Source organism: Borostomias antarcticus (genome assembly GCF_949987555.1).
Source record: "Borostomias antarcticus genome assembly, chromosome: 5".
In the NCBI taxonomy this organism is placed as follows: domain Eukaryota; kingdom Metazoa; phylum Chordata; class Actinopteri; order Stomiiformes; family Stomiidae; genus Borostomias; species Borostomias antarcticus.
In genome coordinates this window covers 4,678,432-4,691,432 of record NC_140238.1, presented here as the reverse complement: position 1 = coordinate 4,691,432, position 13,001 = coordinate 4,678,432, and the positions used below count along the sequence as shown (strand labels likewise).

Here is a 13,001-nt window from a genome sequence, read left to right as displayed (position 1 = left end):
GGGAGGAGAAAACACCTCAATGTGTTTGGGAACGACTACAACACTGTGGATGGAACAGGTATTAGGAGACAGGAGTTGAGGAGTTGAATGAATGGCGAAGGAGTATATAAACATTTTTTTTTTTGGTGCGTGTGAAATGATATTATATATAATTCCCGGCCTCTCTTCCTAGGGGTGAGAGATTACATCCATGTGGTGGATTTGGCCAAAGGACACATAGCTGCCCTCAAGAAACTGAAGGACAGCTGTGGATGCAAGGTACGCAGCCTGAGCAAACCCTTGTGGTTGTCCATGTCTTCTGCGTGTGCTGGGTCGCTCAGCGCCCATACTTTCTCCAGACCGTAACGTTTCCTCTCTGCTTGTCTGTGGGTAGGTGTACAACCTGGGCACAGGAACGGGCTACTCGGTGCTCCAGATGGTCAAGGCTATGGAGAAGGCCTCAGGGAGACAGGTGAGTGACGGTGATGACCGGGAGGCCATGAAAGACACCCATCAGAAATGAGCCGCGTAGTTAGAATCTGGGGTATGGTGAGGGTGAAGGAAAGGTTCTGAGGTTGTTCTGAATCAATCATCGTTCTAAGTAGAGCCCTGTCGATTTAGGGTTCTTTAATTCATGTAGGAACAGAATCATGTGTGTAGAGGACTCCTTAGAACATCACTGCTGATGATGGGCGAAACCACTTTCTAAATGGGGGTGTTTTACTGACACCAGTTGTCCTCTCCATAGATCACCTACCAGATCGCCCCCCGGAGAGGGGGAGATGTAGCGGCCTGCTACGCGGACCCTCGTCTGGCTGAGACGGAGCTGGGCTGGAAAGCCGACTTTGGTCTGGAGAGAATGTGTGAGGACAATCACAAGTGTTGTAATGTCACAGAGGGAACTTCACATGTGGTTTTCATTTTGTGCTGTGCCAGCGTCGGAGAGAGGTCTGTCTGCAACCCATTATCATTCTGTGATGGGGGGGCATGGGGGGCGGCGATGTGGCTTTAAACCAATCACAATCGTCTTAGGCAGCGCTGAGCTTGTTTTTTTTCCAACCGTGCTCTTGCAAAATAGTGTCGGGGGATTGAATCTGGGGGGTATTTCACAAAGCCGGCTGAGTAAACCTGAGTTCTGCACAAAGTTAAAACCCGGAAAGCTGTTGTTTTTTTTTACTTCAGTCCATCTTCCAGATTTGAAGAGTTTACAGGTTTTACTCATTTCAACAGTCAGGATTACTCAGTTAGCCAGCTTTCTGAAATACCCCCCTGGTCACCGATTGAGCGGCGCCAATGAGGGGTTTATCCCAAAAACCGACATCCTGTGAGTCAGACTAGGTTTTCATCAGACCAGGTTTTCATCACACCAGGTTTTCATCAACATCAGTTGTTTGACCGAGGAAGGGCTCGCTTTTCAATATCATCATCAGTTCATTTCATTGTGGCGGTACTAAAAAACCTATTCACCAAAAGCTTGGTCTAATAGGAAGTGGTCTCATTTCTGCACATCTGAATAACAGCGTCTCTTGCTGTGTTTCTAAAGGTGAGGACCTCTGGCGCTGGCAGTCCAAGAACCCTTCTGGATTCATCAATGGCATGACCTCATGATGTCACCATCTTCTCCCCCTAGTAACCTGGGCCAAAGCAAACCATGGCATTCCTCGTTTTCATATTAAATCACATTCATAGATTTATAGACCTCAAGGAAGACCTCAAAAGGAATGTATGCCATTTTGTTTCTGTTTATGAGAATTTGACTCTAGCCAGATCTATTCTCAGATTACTTGATTTTCGACAGATTAATATTCCCTATTTCTGTTTGTCTTGTATTTTTTATATATTATGGTCATAGACATGACCGTTATATGGTGTCATGACCATGAATCATATTAATGAGAAAATAAATGTATTTGAAAAATTATTGAAGTGTGTGTGTGTGTGTGTGTGTGTGTGTGTGTGCGTGTGTGTGTGTGTGTGCGTGTGTGTGTGTGTGTGTGTGAGGGAGAGAGAGGGAGAGAGAGCGTATATGCTTGCAGGCATGTGTGTGTTGAAGGGCTTTTAGACCTTTCATTGTAGATCCTGTATGGAATAGGCCTGCGCTGTGAGGTGTGCACCAAGCGAGTTCACTGTTAACTCTGTTGATATTACAGTTTATCCTTAATTGCTGTGTTTATTGGGGCGCCAACATTGTTAATTTACAAAGCAAAACTAAATATGTTTCCAGTTTGAGGAAAAGAGGGCACTAGGGCTTTAAATGACTTCTTGGCCCTCGGGCGCTCTTGCTAAACACCCACGTCAGCACAGCCGTTTTTTTGGTCTAACAAACGGGTTTCGGTCTTTAGGGCTGAGCAGGAAGTGAACGAATGTGTACCCTGAACCAGAAAAAGGAGTAAAATTGCCAACATATAAAATGGAAATGGTGACAGACATGGGACCGAATAGAATTTATCGGGCACCGGGCGAATCAGGTCACCAGTGAGTATTGACAGGTTATTGGTAGGTAAAGCATCGCCAGAAACCATGGAAGCGGGTATGTTAGGGCGTAAGCGGGTCTTGCAGATATCGCATGCCTGAGAGAGACGCTGGGTTCCGCAGGAGGCAGTTTCTCTCCCCGCTTCCTATTTTGCTCCGGAGCTCTGGAATTAAGGGTCATACATTTTGGAAAAATCGGGTGTAGAGGGAGTGGGTCGTATTTAAAATGATTCGGCCATGTTTGCGAATGTGTGTTTTTCCTTATTGCCTGGGATATTTCATGCTGTACCAATTTTCGGTCTATTGTGCGGAGTGTTGGTTAAGTGGGCGTCTCTCCAGGGCTCACAGGGCTGCGCTCGCGGGCAGCTACCCGTTTTTCTTTGGGTCCATCAGACGCTAATAGAAGACCTGAATTCATGAATGCTGTAGAATTATTCCATGTAAATCTTTTTCTCGACGCTTGCTGTGTGTTTTTATGCACCATCGACTCTAAACGGGCGTTATTGTAACACAGCCTACTGTAGCCTACATCGGGCACTGCAGCACTTCCAGGCTATGCCGAGCCCATCCGTCTATTAAAACCGAAATACGAATAGCCTAATTCATAAAATGTAGGCTAAGATAATTATTGATTACAATAATAAGGATGGTCGTGGTTGTTGTAGACTATTTAGAATAATAGGCTTTTAATGGCACATTTAGTCCCATCTGTCTTAGAGAGCATTTTATTTAGGCTACTTATGTTCTTTTATTACAGCCTGTAATTTGGCTATTTTTTCGTGTTTTTAAATGCTTCAGTTTTTCTCCTTGACGTGTATGGGTTTCGTTACCCGATGCTTCACCTAGTCGGGTGTAGCCCTTTCGGGGGAAAAATCTTGACTGACAGCTGTTACAACCACTCACGGTGCAGCATGCGGGCTTGTGGGCAGATTCTCGGATTCTTCGGATTTGACCTTTCCTACACCGTGAAAACAAAAGGCAGTCGACGGTGGACTTTTTTCGGCGTATGAACGGAAAATAAGCAGTAAACTAGGCCTACATATGGGGATCCAAATAAACAAATAAATAATATTTCTTCCCCCTTAGTCACTTATGCAAATACTCTTTATGTCCATTAGGGCTCCCATATGTGCTATAATGAAACGTCCTATGCCCATGTTGTGTGGTTCAGACTGACCCAGAGATGGTTCAACAACACAGACATCACCTCCGACCACCAGAGCTGTCTGCTGAGGCAGCTGGACGAGCAGCGGCGCCAGAAGCTCTTCTGCGACTGCAGCGTCCTGGTGGAGGGCCAGCTCTTCAGGGCCCACCGCAACGTCCTGTTCGCCAGCAGCGGCTACTTCCGCATGCTCCTCTCCCAGGGCTCCGACGCCAACGTCGCGGAGGATCCCGTCAGCGCCTCCTTTGACGTTTTCAGCCCCGACACCTTCACCGTCATCCTGGACTTTATCTACTCCGGCCACCTGGACCTCTCCGGCCACAACGTCATCGAGGTGATGTCCGCCGCCAGCTACCTGCAGATGAACAACGTCATCGGCTACTGTAAGGACTTCATCAAGTCGTCTCTGGAGATCAGCGTCAAGGACGAGGACATCCACTACCTCAGCCTGTCGGAGGCCACCAGCTTCCCCCGCGTGGCCGGGGAGGACGCCATCGAGCAGCAGGCGGCGTGCTCGGTCAGCCCCCCGCCGGCCCTCTGGACCCACGACAGCTCCAGGTCCCAGGGAGGCTTCCTGGTGAAGGACCCAGACCTGGAGCCCCCGGCCCTGAAGCAGGACCCCGGAAGCCCCCCGCCTCGGACGAAGCCCAGCCAGCAGCCGAGCAGTGACGTAGACGTCGTGCTGCACGATCCGGACGACCCCCTGTTCACCCTGCCCGTGGCCGGGCGCCGGCGGAGGACGCCGGCCAAGAGGAAGGCCTACGGCAGACGCTCCTCCACCCAGGACGCCCAGGAGGTGGAGGACGCGCGCTCGCAGAAGGCCGAGAAGGCGGAGGAGCTGTACGCCACGCTGCCCACCATCGTGGGTGTCGTTGGACTCTTCAACAAAGGTGAGTCCAAAAAAAAGCCAGCACTAATGGCACGATGTAAGGTAATGCGGATTTGAAATAGGTCACAGAATATAATAATGACCAAGACATTCGGTCTCTCTAGAAGTGTCATGTGATTCACAACCCCATAGATGATTTGAATCGGGCTAGTTAGGGTAAAACACTTTTCTCTCCGCCCACAGACCCGAACCCCTCCATGCGCTTCAAGTGCCCCTTCTGCGCCCACACGGTGAAGAGGAAGGCCGACCTGAAGAGGCACCTGCGCTGTCACACGGGGGAGCGGCCGTACCCCTGCCAGGCCTGCAACAAGCGCTTCACCCGCCTGGAGCACCTTCGCAGCCACTTCGAAACGGTGGGTCTCACCCGGGATTAATACACACACCGGGAACATGCTGACATAGACACGCACGTTCGTTCGTTAGTTAGATAGTTAGATAGTTAGATAGTTAGATAGTTAGATAGTTAGTTAGTTAGTTAGTTCGTTTGTTCGTTTGTTTTTTTTGTTTGTTTGTTTGTTTGTTTGTTTGTTTGTTCGTTCATTCAAACCTTTATTTATACTCTTAAAGCACTGAGGTGTCCCTCATTTTACATTGTTGACAAGTTCAACACTGACGAGTTCACATCAACACACACACACATGCGCTACGTTCTCCTGGCCTGTTTGTGATCTTGATTTGTGCACTGGTTAAGGTGATATTCTCTCTGCGGTTCTGTAGATCCATCAGGCTCGGAAGCTGGTTTGCAGGAAGTGCAAGTGTCAGGTGACGGAGGACACTGGTCATGTGGTGTGCGAGGGCACGCGACGCTACCGCATGTGCACCGAGTGCGTCCAGGAGACCGGCTGCGACGACCTGCCGATGGACAGCCTGGACGGGACCAATGAGGAGCCGGCTCTGCTCCTGGGCGTGGACGGAGAGGAGGAGGGGGAGACCCAGAGGTCCTGGCTGGTTACCGATGACGACGATCTGGCAGAGGACTCGGGCGCCGACCTCATCATCCAGGAAGTGGATGACAGCGATGAGGAGCTGCAGTGAAATTGTGTGTGTTTGTGTGTGTGTGCGTGTGTGTGTGTCTGCGTCCGTGTGTGTGAGTGTACATTTACAATCTATGTAAATATCTAAATGGCTTCTTATTTGGAATGATTGAATTCAAAGATAATTCCTTGTTTTATCCAGGTTATCCACCCTAAGAATGTTTGCTTTTACAGCACTTTTCAAAGCTTGTTTTTTCCTCAGTTTTATACAATGAGGAACATGCTTGTTTGTTGTCGTAATGCATAACATTATATTTCCTTTTGCAAATTTTTGTGCATATATATATATATATATTTATGTATGTATGTGTGTGTGTTCACAACATTCAAGTTTGAACTGATTTTGTCACTGGTGATATCAATGACACAGCAATGGATGGGATTTGTCGAACGAAAACGAATTATGAAGCATTATGCCAAGTTAATTATTTATTGCCTTTTCTACTTCTTTCCACACAATAAAGATATTTTTATATGCTAGCACCACCAGATATGGATTTTTCAGGTATCCTTTACTCTTGTCAGTGGGGATGAGGGACACAATCAATATTTATTTTCAAGTCAGTGCACCACAGGTCAATAGGCGGCAGTATTGCACAATCTTAGTCAAAGAATGGAATGCCAAGAGGGCACACGTAGGTGAATTTAGGCACCCGCCGGAAGGGGGTGCTCATGTAGCATTTCTGCCATTATGGACTGTCATCTGCAACCGAATTCATCCAATCAGGTCAACATGAAGACTACAGAGCAGTGCATAATCTGAATAAGTCAGGTGCTGAACTAAGTAAGTCATATGAGAAAGAATAGCATTGTACACTGTGGTGGTAATAGATTGTCCTTCCACAGAGTGTGCTGAACCTGCAGAGTGTGATGACGCCACCGATATCAGCACCTGTAAACAAGCCAGGAGCGTAACCAGGTCCTCATCAACACTGAGATGGTCAGGGACAAGCACAGCTATGCTAGGGAGACTTCTGATGGTGGAGCTGCCGGTGATCAGGTGGAGGAGCCAATAGACCCAGATACTGACAACCTGGGCGTTCATGTTAAGGTATCTTTGGTACCGCTGTACTTTTAGGGTACTTTGATGGAGAACTTATTCAGATTTCTTTTTACACCATACACTATATATGCATTACAATGAGTTACTTAATGTGTTTTACCCATCAAGAAGAGCCAATGGACTATTCTATCTCTGGCCCAAGTAAACCTGAGAGTGTGAATCTGGGTGGTCAGGGAGAGTGCTCAGCTGATCCAGGACCAGCTATCCAGGATATCAGATGAGAGGAGCGGCATGTCTTGACAATTATGACTTAAAGGAGTAGTAAAGGGAAAATGCATGTTTAGCCCTGTTTTAAGGTTACTTATGATCATATACAATGGTTCAGATCAAAACGTTGACAAAGCTAGCATTTCCGAGAAAGTTGATAATTGCTCTACCATCGTTTTGGTCATACAATGGATGTGGATGGGCATCTTGAAAAATCATTCAAAAACATGTTAAACTCTCGAGTAGTTTGAAGGTTCTGAGTGAGTGCAACAGAGTGGTGTGTTAGAGGAAGTCATCTACATGGTCAAGTTATTGTTACGCATCAGAATCCATCACATCATGCGAGAGGAAAACCGCCGTATCTCTCAGCCAAACCAGAAGAAAAACAGGACATTTCTCAAAATAAGTCATCAGTAAAACAAATATAATAGCTTTGTTGAGGAGAGAGAGAGGAGAATAATTGTTACCAGGTATTAAAGTGAGTGGCCTGTTCCACTTCCTGCCCCCTCATGATAGCAGGCTTGAAGGCAGGTCCCATCCTACAGTACCTCCCAGACACAGCTCCTTGGTATTACTGAAGATGGCTTGTCTAGCAAAGTTATAGCTTGTAATGTGTACAGTATGAACATGAAAATAAATTCTGGGAAAAAATTGAAAACCTTGTGTCAAGTTATACCTTTTGTAAACCTGTGTGGATGTAGCTATATCAGTCTATATAGAATGACTAATGTGTATTTGTGCAAATTTAATTTAATTGTATCATGAAGATAAAAAAAAGGAGTGAGGTGGTAATGGTGGGAATTCCTGATTCTTTATTATTTAGTGAATGCAAGTGTCAACGTGAAAAAGTGAGTGTATGACATTGGCAGCTAACAGTGCAGCACAGGCTGTGCAATCAGCTTGACAGTCCAAAATGGCGGCGGCCCGGCTCAGCCCCTGGGCGTTTTGGTTCCATAGCAGAATGAATGGAGTGTCTCCTCTTGGCATTCCATACTCTTTGTCTTAATTTAGAGAGCCCGTCCCCAAGCGAAGGACTTTACGTCACCGTTTGAGCAGGATCAACATGGCGGTCGTCATGAGAATTGTGAATAGGGGTGTTTTTACTTCTAGAATGGGTCATCAATGCTTGGCTCTCAGTTCTTCGGCAGCGGTGGCGAAATCAGTGAGTCCACGTGCAACGTGCTTCTCTACCTTCCATGTTTTACAGTTTAGACATGGTTTGCGAATCAGCGTCCTGCCAACAACTGCCAGTTTTATGGCTAGCTAAAAAAGCTAACGTTGGTTAGCGAGCTAGCTAGTAGTGGGTTTGTCAAGGTAGTGGTTTCAGAAAATGTCGAGTGTCTAACAGGCTGGGGTGCCAACATGGTGAGGTCCGTTTTCGTGTGTGTGTGTGTGTGTGTGTGTGTGTGTGTGTGTGTGTGTGTGTGTGTGTGTGTGTGTGTGTGTGTGTGTGTGTGTGTGTGTGTGTGTGTGTGTGTGTGTGTGTGTGTGTGTGTGTGTGTATCTCATCCGATCCCTCTTTGGTAGGTTGGGGTGTCTGCAAGGAAGGCTCTCCCCGTGAAAGTAAAGATAGTGGAGGTCGGACCCAGGGATGGTCTCCAGAATGAGAAGGTAATCTTCAAAATAAAAGACTCGGCTTGGCCTAATGCAGTTAATACTAGTTTACACCAGTGGAGTAGTTCACCTAATCACATGAATTTGTTGACATTGCATTTAGCAGTTCCACAGCAGTTTAGTAGTTCCACAGTCTTTCACAGACTATCCGATTGGGCAGGGCTGTGTTCCACAAACTCTTGGTGATGTTGTACAGTTCTAAGGAAATGTGTCATGAGACAAAGGTCACCGTGATGTTTCTCTTTGACCAGACCATTGTACCTGCTGAAGTAAAGATTCACCTCATCGACATGCTGTCCGATTCGGGACTCTCTGTCATTGAAGCCACAAGCTTCGTCTCACCGAAATGGGTTCCGCAGGTGCGTGGCTCGGAAAGCAAACTGAAAACACTCTCTATCTCCATCTTTAAGAAAAAACTGAAAATACAACTTCTATCAACTTCTATCCACTGATTATATCAAGAATTTATATCATCCTGTACTCCAATGTTATTCTTATTATTTATTTCATTCATTTATACTAATGTTGAAACCTAATGTAATACTGGCATTGTCTCTATTGTCTGTTATATGTCTGTTAAGTGTTTGTTATGTGTTTGTTATATATGTTGTTGTACAGTGCTGTTGACCATTTGCCACTGTGTTTGTGGGAGACTGGGCCCCCTACTAAAAGCTTTAAATAGCTTCCTTGGGGTGACCCTTTCATACATCCATGTACATAAAGTATGCTCCATGATGACGATGTATGAATAAACCAAAACCAAACCCCCCCCCCAAAAAAACACACCCTCCCATCTCAGACGCACCACACCTACAGTGTATTGTTTAACGTTGATAGAATGTGTCATTCAGAAGGCCTACCTCTTATCTCTGTCAGATGGCAGACCAGGTGGAGGTGATGAGGGGGATCCACAGGAAGCCTGGTGTGTCCTACCCTGTACTGACCCCCAACCTCAAGGGCTTCCAGGCTGCTGTGAGTACCTGAGCACCAGCATGTTCAGTTCAGCATGTTCATGTTCAGTAGCATGTCTACAGGGTCAAACCAGGCCTTTGAGCAGCTCCCAGGAACAAGTATTTCCTGAGAATTCCCCAGGCATTATGACGTCATCCCCTCATCCGCTGGTTCAGGTGAAGGCGGGCGCGACGGAGGTGGCCATATTTGGCGCCGCGTCAGAGCTGTTCAGTAAGAAGAACATCAACTGTTCGGTGGAGGAGAGTCTGCAGCGGTTCGAGGAGGTCACCAAGGCGGCCAAAGAGGCCGGCGTGCCGGTGAGAGGGTACGTACCGGCGGGCTGGGCATGGGGAGGAGGGCTACGGAGACTTGGCAGGAACTCTCTCTGTCTGTCTCTCTATAGGGCGTCCTCGGACGAGCACTCCATAGCCGTATCAAGTCATCCCTATCTTCCATACATTAGGCTAGCTCGCTGGTACTTTCTGCTCCTGCGTCCTTCTTAAGTACGCCCCTGTTTGTTAGTGTGGGACGCCCTTGTGATCGATGCCCGTGTGTCGGCTCCCACTGCACCAGTCTGCTGGCTGGAAGCCCCTGGTGTCTGGCACTGACCAGCCAGCCTCATTCTCCTGGCTACTCTCTTCTCACTCACCCTCGGTGTCCCCCCATACCGATCCTTGTTGGTAACATGCTTAACAAGCAGGAACAGAGGGAGGAGAAATGTTGAATTTCGGTCGTGTCCTTTACCAGCGTTCCTTGTTCCTAACAGGTATGTGTCGTGTGTGCTGGGATGCCCGTACGAAGGCAAGGTGGCGCCAGAGAAAGTGGCACAGGTGATTCATTCTCTCACACCAACGTTGCCGGTCTGTTTTATTGTTGAAGGTAGAGTATTTCATTCCGGTTGAGGATGTCTCCTCCTCACTGACCCCCGTGTGTCTCTCTCTGTTTCAGGTCGCCAAGCGTCTCTACTCCATGGGCTGCTATGAGATCTCCCTGGGCGACACCATTGGCGTGGGCACCCCAGGTGGCATGACTGAGATGCTGGAGGCGGTGAGCAGGGAGGTGCCGGTCGACGCCCTGGCGGTACACTGCCACGACACCTACGGACAGGCCTTGGCCAACATCCTCATCGCCCTTCAGGTGAGTGCTGGAACACATGGGCTTACTGTACGTACCGGAGCATCGATGAAAGAGATCAACTCTAGTCAAATTCCTAGTATGTGTAAAGCATATACATGTAATGTATTGGATCTATAATCTTGAATCTTTTAAAAGAAGCTTTGATTGAAGTGTCTGCCCAGCAAGCAAAATGACCTCATCATGACGTTGTGACAACGTCTTTGTGACGTTCATGTTAGTTGAAATAGGGCGATATTCTGGGCCAGATCTGACAATATATCTGACAATATGTCACAATATGACTTGAGTTGGCCACAATCGGGCTCGTCCAGATTCCATCCGGGTCCGTCCGTGCTTGCTGGGTGAGCTACTTCTCCAAGTGTACTATGTTACAGTATACGCGACTGATACAGGTGTTAGTAAAGTATTTGAACCCTGTCCCGTCCAGATGGGCATCAGTGTGGTGGACTCCTCAGTGGCCGGCCTGGGCGGGTGTCCTTACGCACAGGGGGCGTCTGGGAACGTGGCGACAGAGGATGTAGTCTACATGCTGCATGGACTAGGCATTGACACGGTGAGTCCACCCTCCTCTCTCTCTCTCTCTCTCTCTCTCTCTCTCTGTTGTTCTTTGTCTGGCCTCCTGTCTCTCTCACTTCCCCCCTGTGGGCTACCCTCAGATTATTTTTTTTTAAAGTTACTTCTGTTTTTCGGCACGAAAGCGTCTTTGTCGTCTGCTTAGTAGGACTGCACTATTTCAGCCTTAGTCTTCAGGAGTAGTGTTTCTCATTTTCGCTGGTCAGTGCACATTCAGAATGTTCCTTGTTTCTGGTCCTTGTTTCCTCCCTGCCCTCTCTCCCTCTCTCTCCATCTCTCTCCATCTCACTCCCTCTCTCTCCATCTCACTCCCTCTCTCCTTCTCTCCATCCCAGGGAGTGGACCTTCAAAAGCTGATGGATGCAGGGGCTTTCATCTGTCGTTCCCTGAACAGGAAGACCAGCTCCAAAGTGGCCCAGGCCACCTGCAAACTCTGAGGGTCAACTCTGGGGTCTCCTGCCCTTCCTAACTGGTACCTACAGTACAGTACCTTACTGGTAACTGGACAAGATCAGCATTCAGACTCAAGAAAGGGCAAAGAACACCATGGCCACTACGCCTCCACTTTGGAAATTATATTAAACTGTGATTTACCTGCTGTTGTTAAAAAAAAAAAAAAAAACTTTAATTTAAGGCATGCCGCTTATAATGAAAATGGGTGAGGAATTGGAATAAGCGTCAGATTTAAGCCTTGCTCAGTAAAGGTGCCTTGTCCTCTCCCCCTGGTGTGTCATTGCACACTGGCCCCTCTCAGTTCACATTGTGGATTATTATTATTATTATTATTATTATTCTGGATTGGACTGTGTCATCCACCCTGTACATTCAATGGCATTGCAACTTCTTTTCAGACACTTGATACAGAGCAGGGTGACTGCCGTGTTTCGCAATCTGGGTAAATGGTCAAATGAGTTACCATGGTCACAAGTGAGGATGTGGGATCGTACATTGGGACCTTGGTATGATTGACCGTTTTGGGTTTATGACCCGCCTTGTCTTTTATTGAAAGGATAGATGAAGCCAGTGTAATTCAGTTGGGATCAAAACACATAATGTGTCGTGCCAATTGTTCTCTATGTAGGGACATAGGCTATCAAGTTGATTATCTTATCATGGGGAAGAGGGTGTCTGTTGTTTCCATAACTCATCCTTGAAGAACTGCTCCCATTTTAATGTATTTTCTAGAAACTCACTTTTCTAGTCTCAATGACATTTTCATGTAATACTTTTTTTTTTTATTTAGTGTGAAATTCTTGGTTCTGCGGTGTCTTATTGTGAATACTGTTAAATATTTATTGTCAAAGGTTGCACTTTAAAAATCAATGCTATTAGAAATTATCTCCCAAATATGAAGAAGTGTTACTGCTGTATTTTGAAAGTAAACAACAATTTTATGAATGTGGTGAGTTTTTTGTTGTTTTCAAACAAGTCTGATACTTCCTCCAAGCTGCATGGTCTCACATCTAAAGTAGAGCCTAAACCATCCATTCAATAATGCAGCACTGTATGTGATTTAAGAGATCAATAGGGGATTATATATATATTTAGTTTACTATTATACAACATGAGAAGGAGCCACTCTGCCACCTCGTCATCCAATACAACCTGTGAGAGAAAGGTTTAGTGATGTACCTAAACTGGTGGGAGGTGTACTCTGAGTGAGTGCATTGCACTTTTACTGTAAAGTGGTTAAAAACGAACCAATATTGTTTGCCATCCACACCTTTGACAAACCTGACTGTCGAGTCTGACCAGACGGACTGAAATTCCTTTAACATGCTAACACTTCGCGCAAGATCCTTTTTGAGTTTTTTTGAGAGTTGAAACAAAGAGACATCGTTTAAACAACAGAAATCTGTCACCATCATTATGAGGAAATTTCAATGGCAGTTGACGCTTATCTCCTGAACTGGTTGGTTC

General features: G+C 46.7%; 3 protein-coding genes across 3 annotated transcripts in view; all 3 read left to right on the top strand.

The window, feature by feature from the left end:
• Positions 1-1,692, top strand: part of gale (UDP-galactose-4-epimerase) — a 5,185-nt gene extending 3,493 nt beyond the window's left edge. The window contains exons 7-11 of the mRNA XM_084437744.1: positions 1-58; positions 173-258; positions 374-451; positions 728-842; positions 1,523-1,692. The exon at positions 1-58 is cut by the window's left edge and continues 9 nt beyond it. Of these exons, the coding sequence (XP_084293870.1) occupies positions 1-58; positions 173-258; positions 374-451; positions 728-842; positions 1,523-1,587 (402 nt within the window). The 3' untranslated portion in view covers positions 1,588-1,692. The remainder of the gene's footprint in view (positions 59-172; positions 259-373; positions 452-727; positions 843-1,522) is intronic.
• Positions 1,693-2,365: 673 nt separating this feature from the next.
• zbtb8a (zinc finger and BTB domain containing 8A) lies at positions 2,366-5,678 on the top strand. The gene is made up of 4 exons (XM_084437890.1): positions 2,366-2,454; positions 3,623-4,503; positions 4,686-4,855; positions 5,220-5,678. Exons 1-4 carry the CDS (start codon positions 2,390-2,392, stop codon positions 5,535-5,537), a joined length of 1,434 nt encoding a protein of 477 aa, XP_084294016.1. The 5' UTR covers positions 2,366-2,389; the 3' UTR covers positions 5,538-5,678.
• Positions 5,679-7,857: 2,179 nt separating this feature from the next.
• hmgcl (3-hydroxy-3-methylglutaryl-CoA lyase) lies at positions 7,858-12,450 on the top strand. Its single transcript, XM_084437852.1, has 9 exons — positions 7,858-7,968; positions 8,334-8,417; positions 8,672-8,779; positions 9,297-9,392; positions 9,548-9,696; positions 10,138-10,201; positions 10,320-10,508; positions 10,936-11,061; positions 11,417-12,450. Exons 1-9 carry the CDS (start codon positions 7,870-7,872, stop codon positions 11,516-11,518), a joined length of 1,017 nt encoding a protein of 338 aa, XP_084293978.1. The 5' UTR covers positions 7,858-7,869; the 3' UTR covers positions 11,519-12,450.
• Positions 12,451-13,001: the final 551 nt, after the last annotated feature.

Excerpts from the sequence above, each read along its gene's own strand:
- hmgcl (XM_084437852.1), top strand. The coding sequence starts at position 7,870 with ATGGCGGTCGTCATGAGAATTGTGAATAGGGGTGTTTTTACTTCTAGA. Across the intron at positions 9,697-10,137 it reads GCCGGCGTGCCGGTGAGAGG|GTATGTGTCGTGTGTGCTGG; the intron begins GTACGTACCGGC and ends TGTTCCTAACAG. Across the intron at positions 11,062-11,416 it reads ATGGACTAGGCATTGACACG|GGAGTGGACCTTCAAAAGCT; the intron begins GTGAGTCCACCC and ends TCTCCATCCCAG.
- zbtb8a (XM_084437890.1), top strand. The coding sequence starts at position 2,390 with ATGGAAATGGTGACAGACATGGGACCGAATAGAATTTATCGGGCACCG. Across the intron at positions 2,455-3,622 it reads CCGGGCGAATCAGGTCACCA|ACTGACCCAGAGATGGTTCA; the intron begins GTGAGTATTGAC and ends TGTGTGGTTCAG. Across the intron at positions 4,504-4,685 it reads CGTTGGACTCTTCAACAAAG|ACCCGAACCCCTCCATGCGC; the intron begins GTGAGTCCAAAA and ends CTCCGCCCACAG.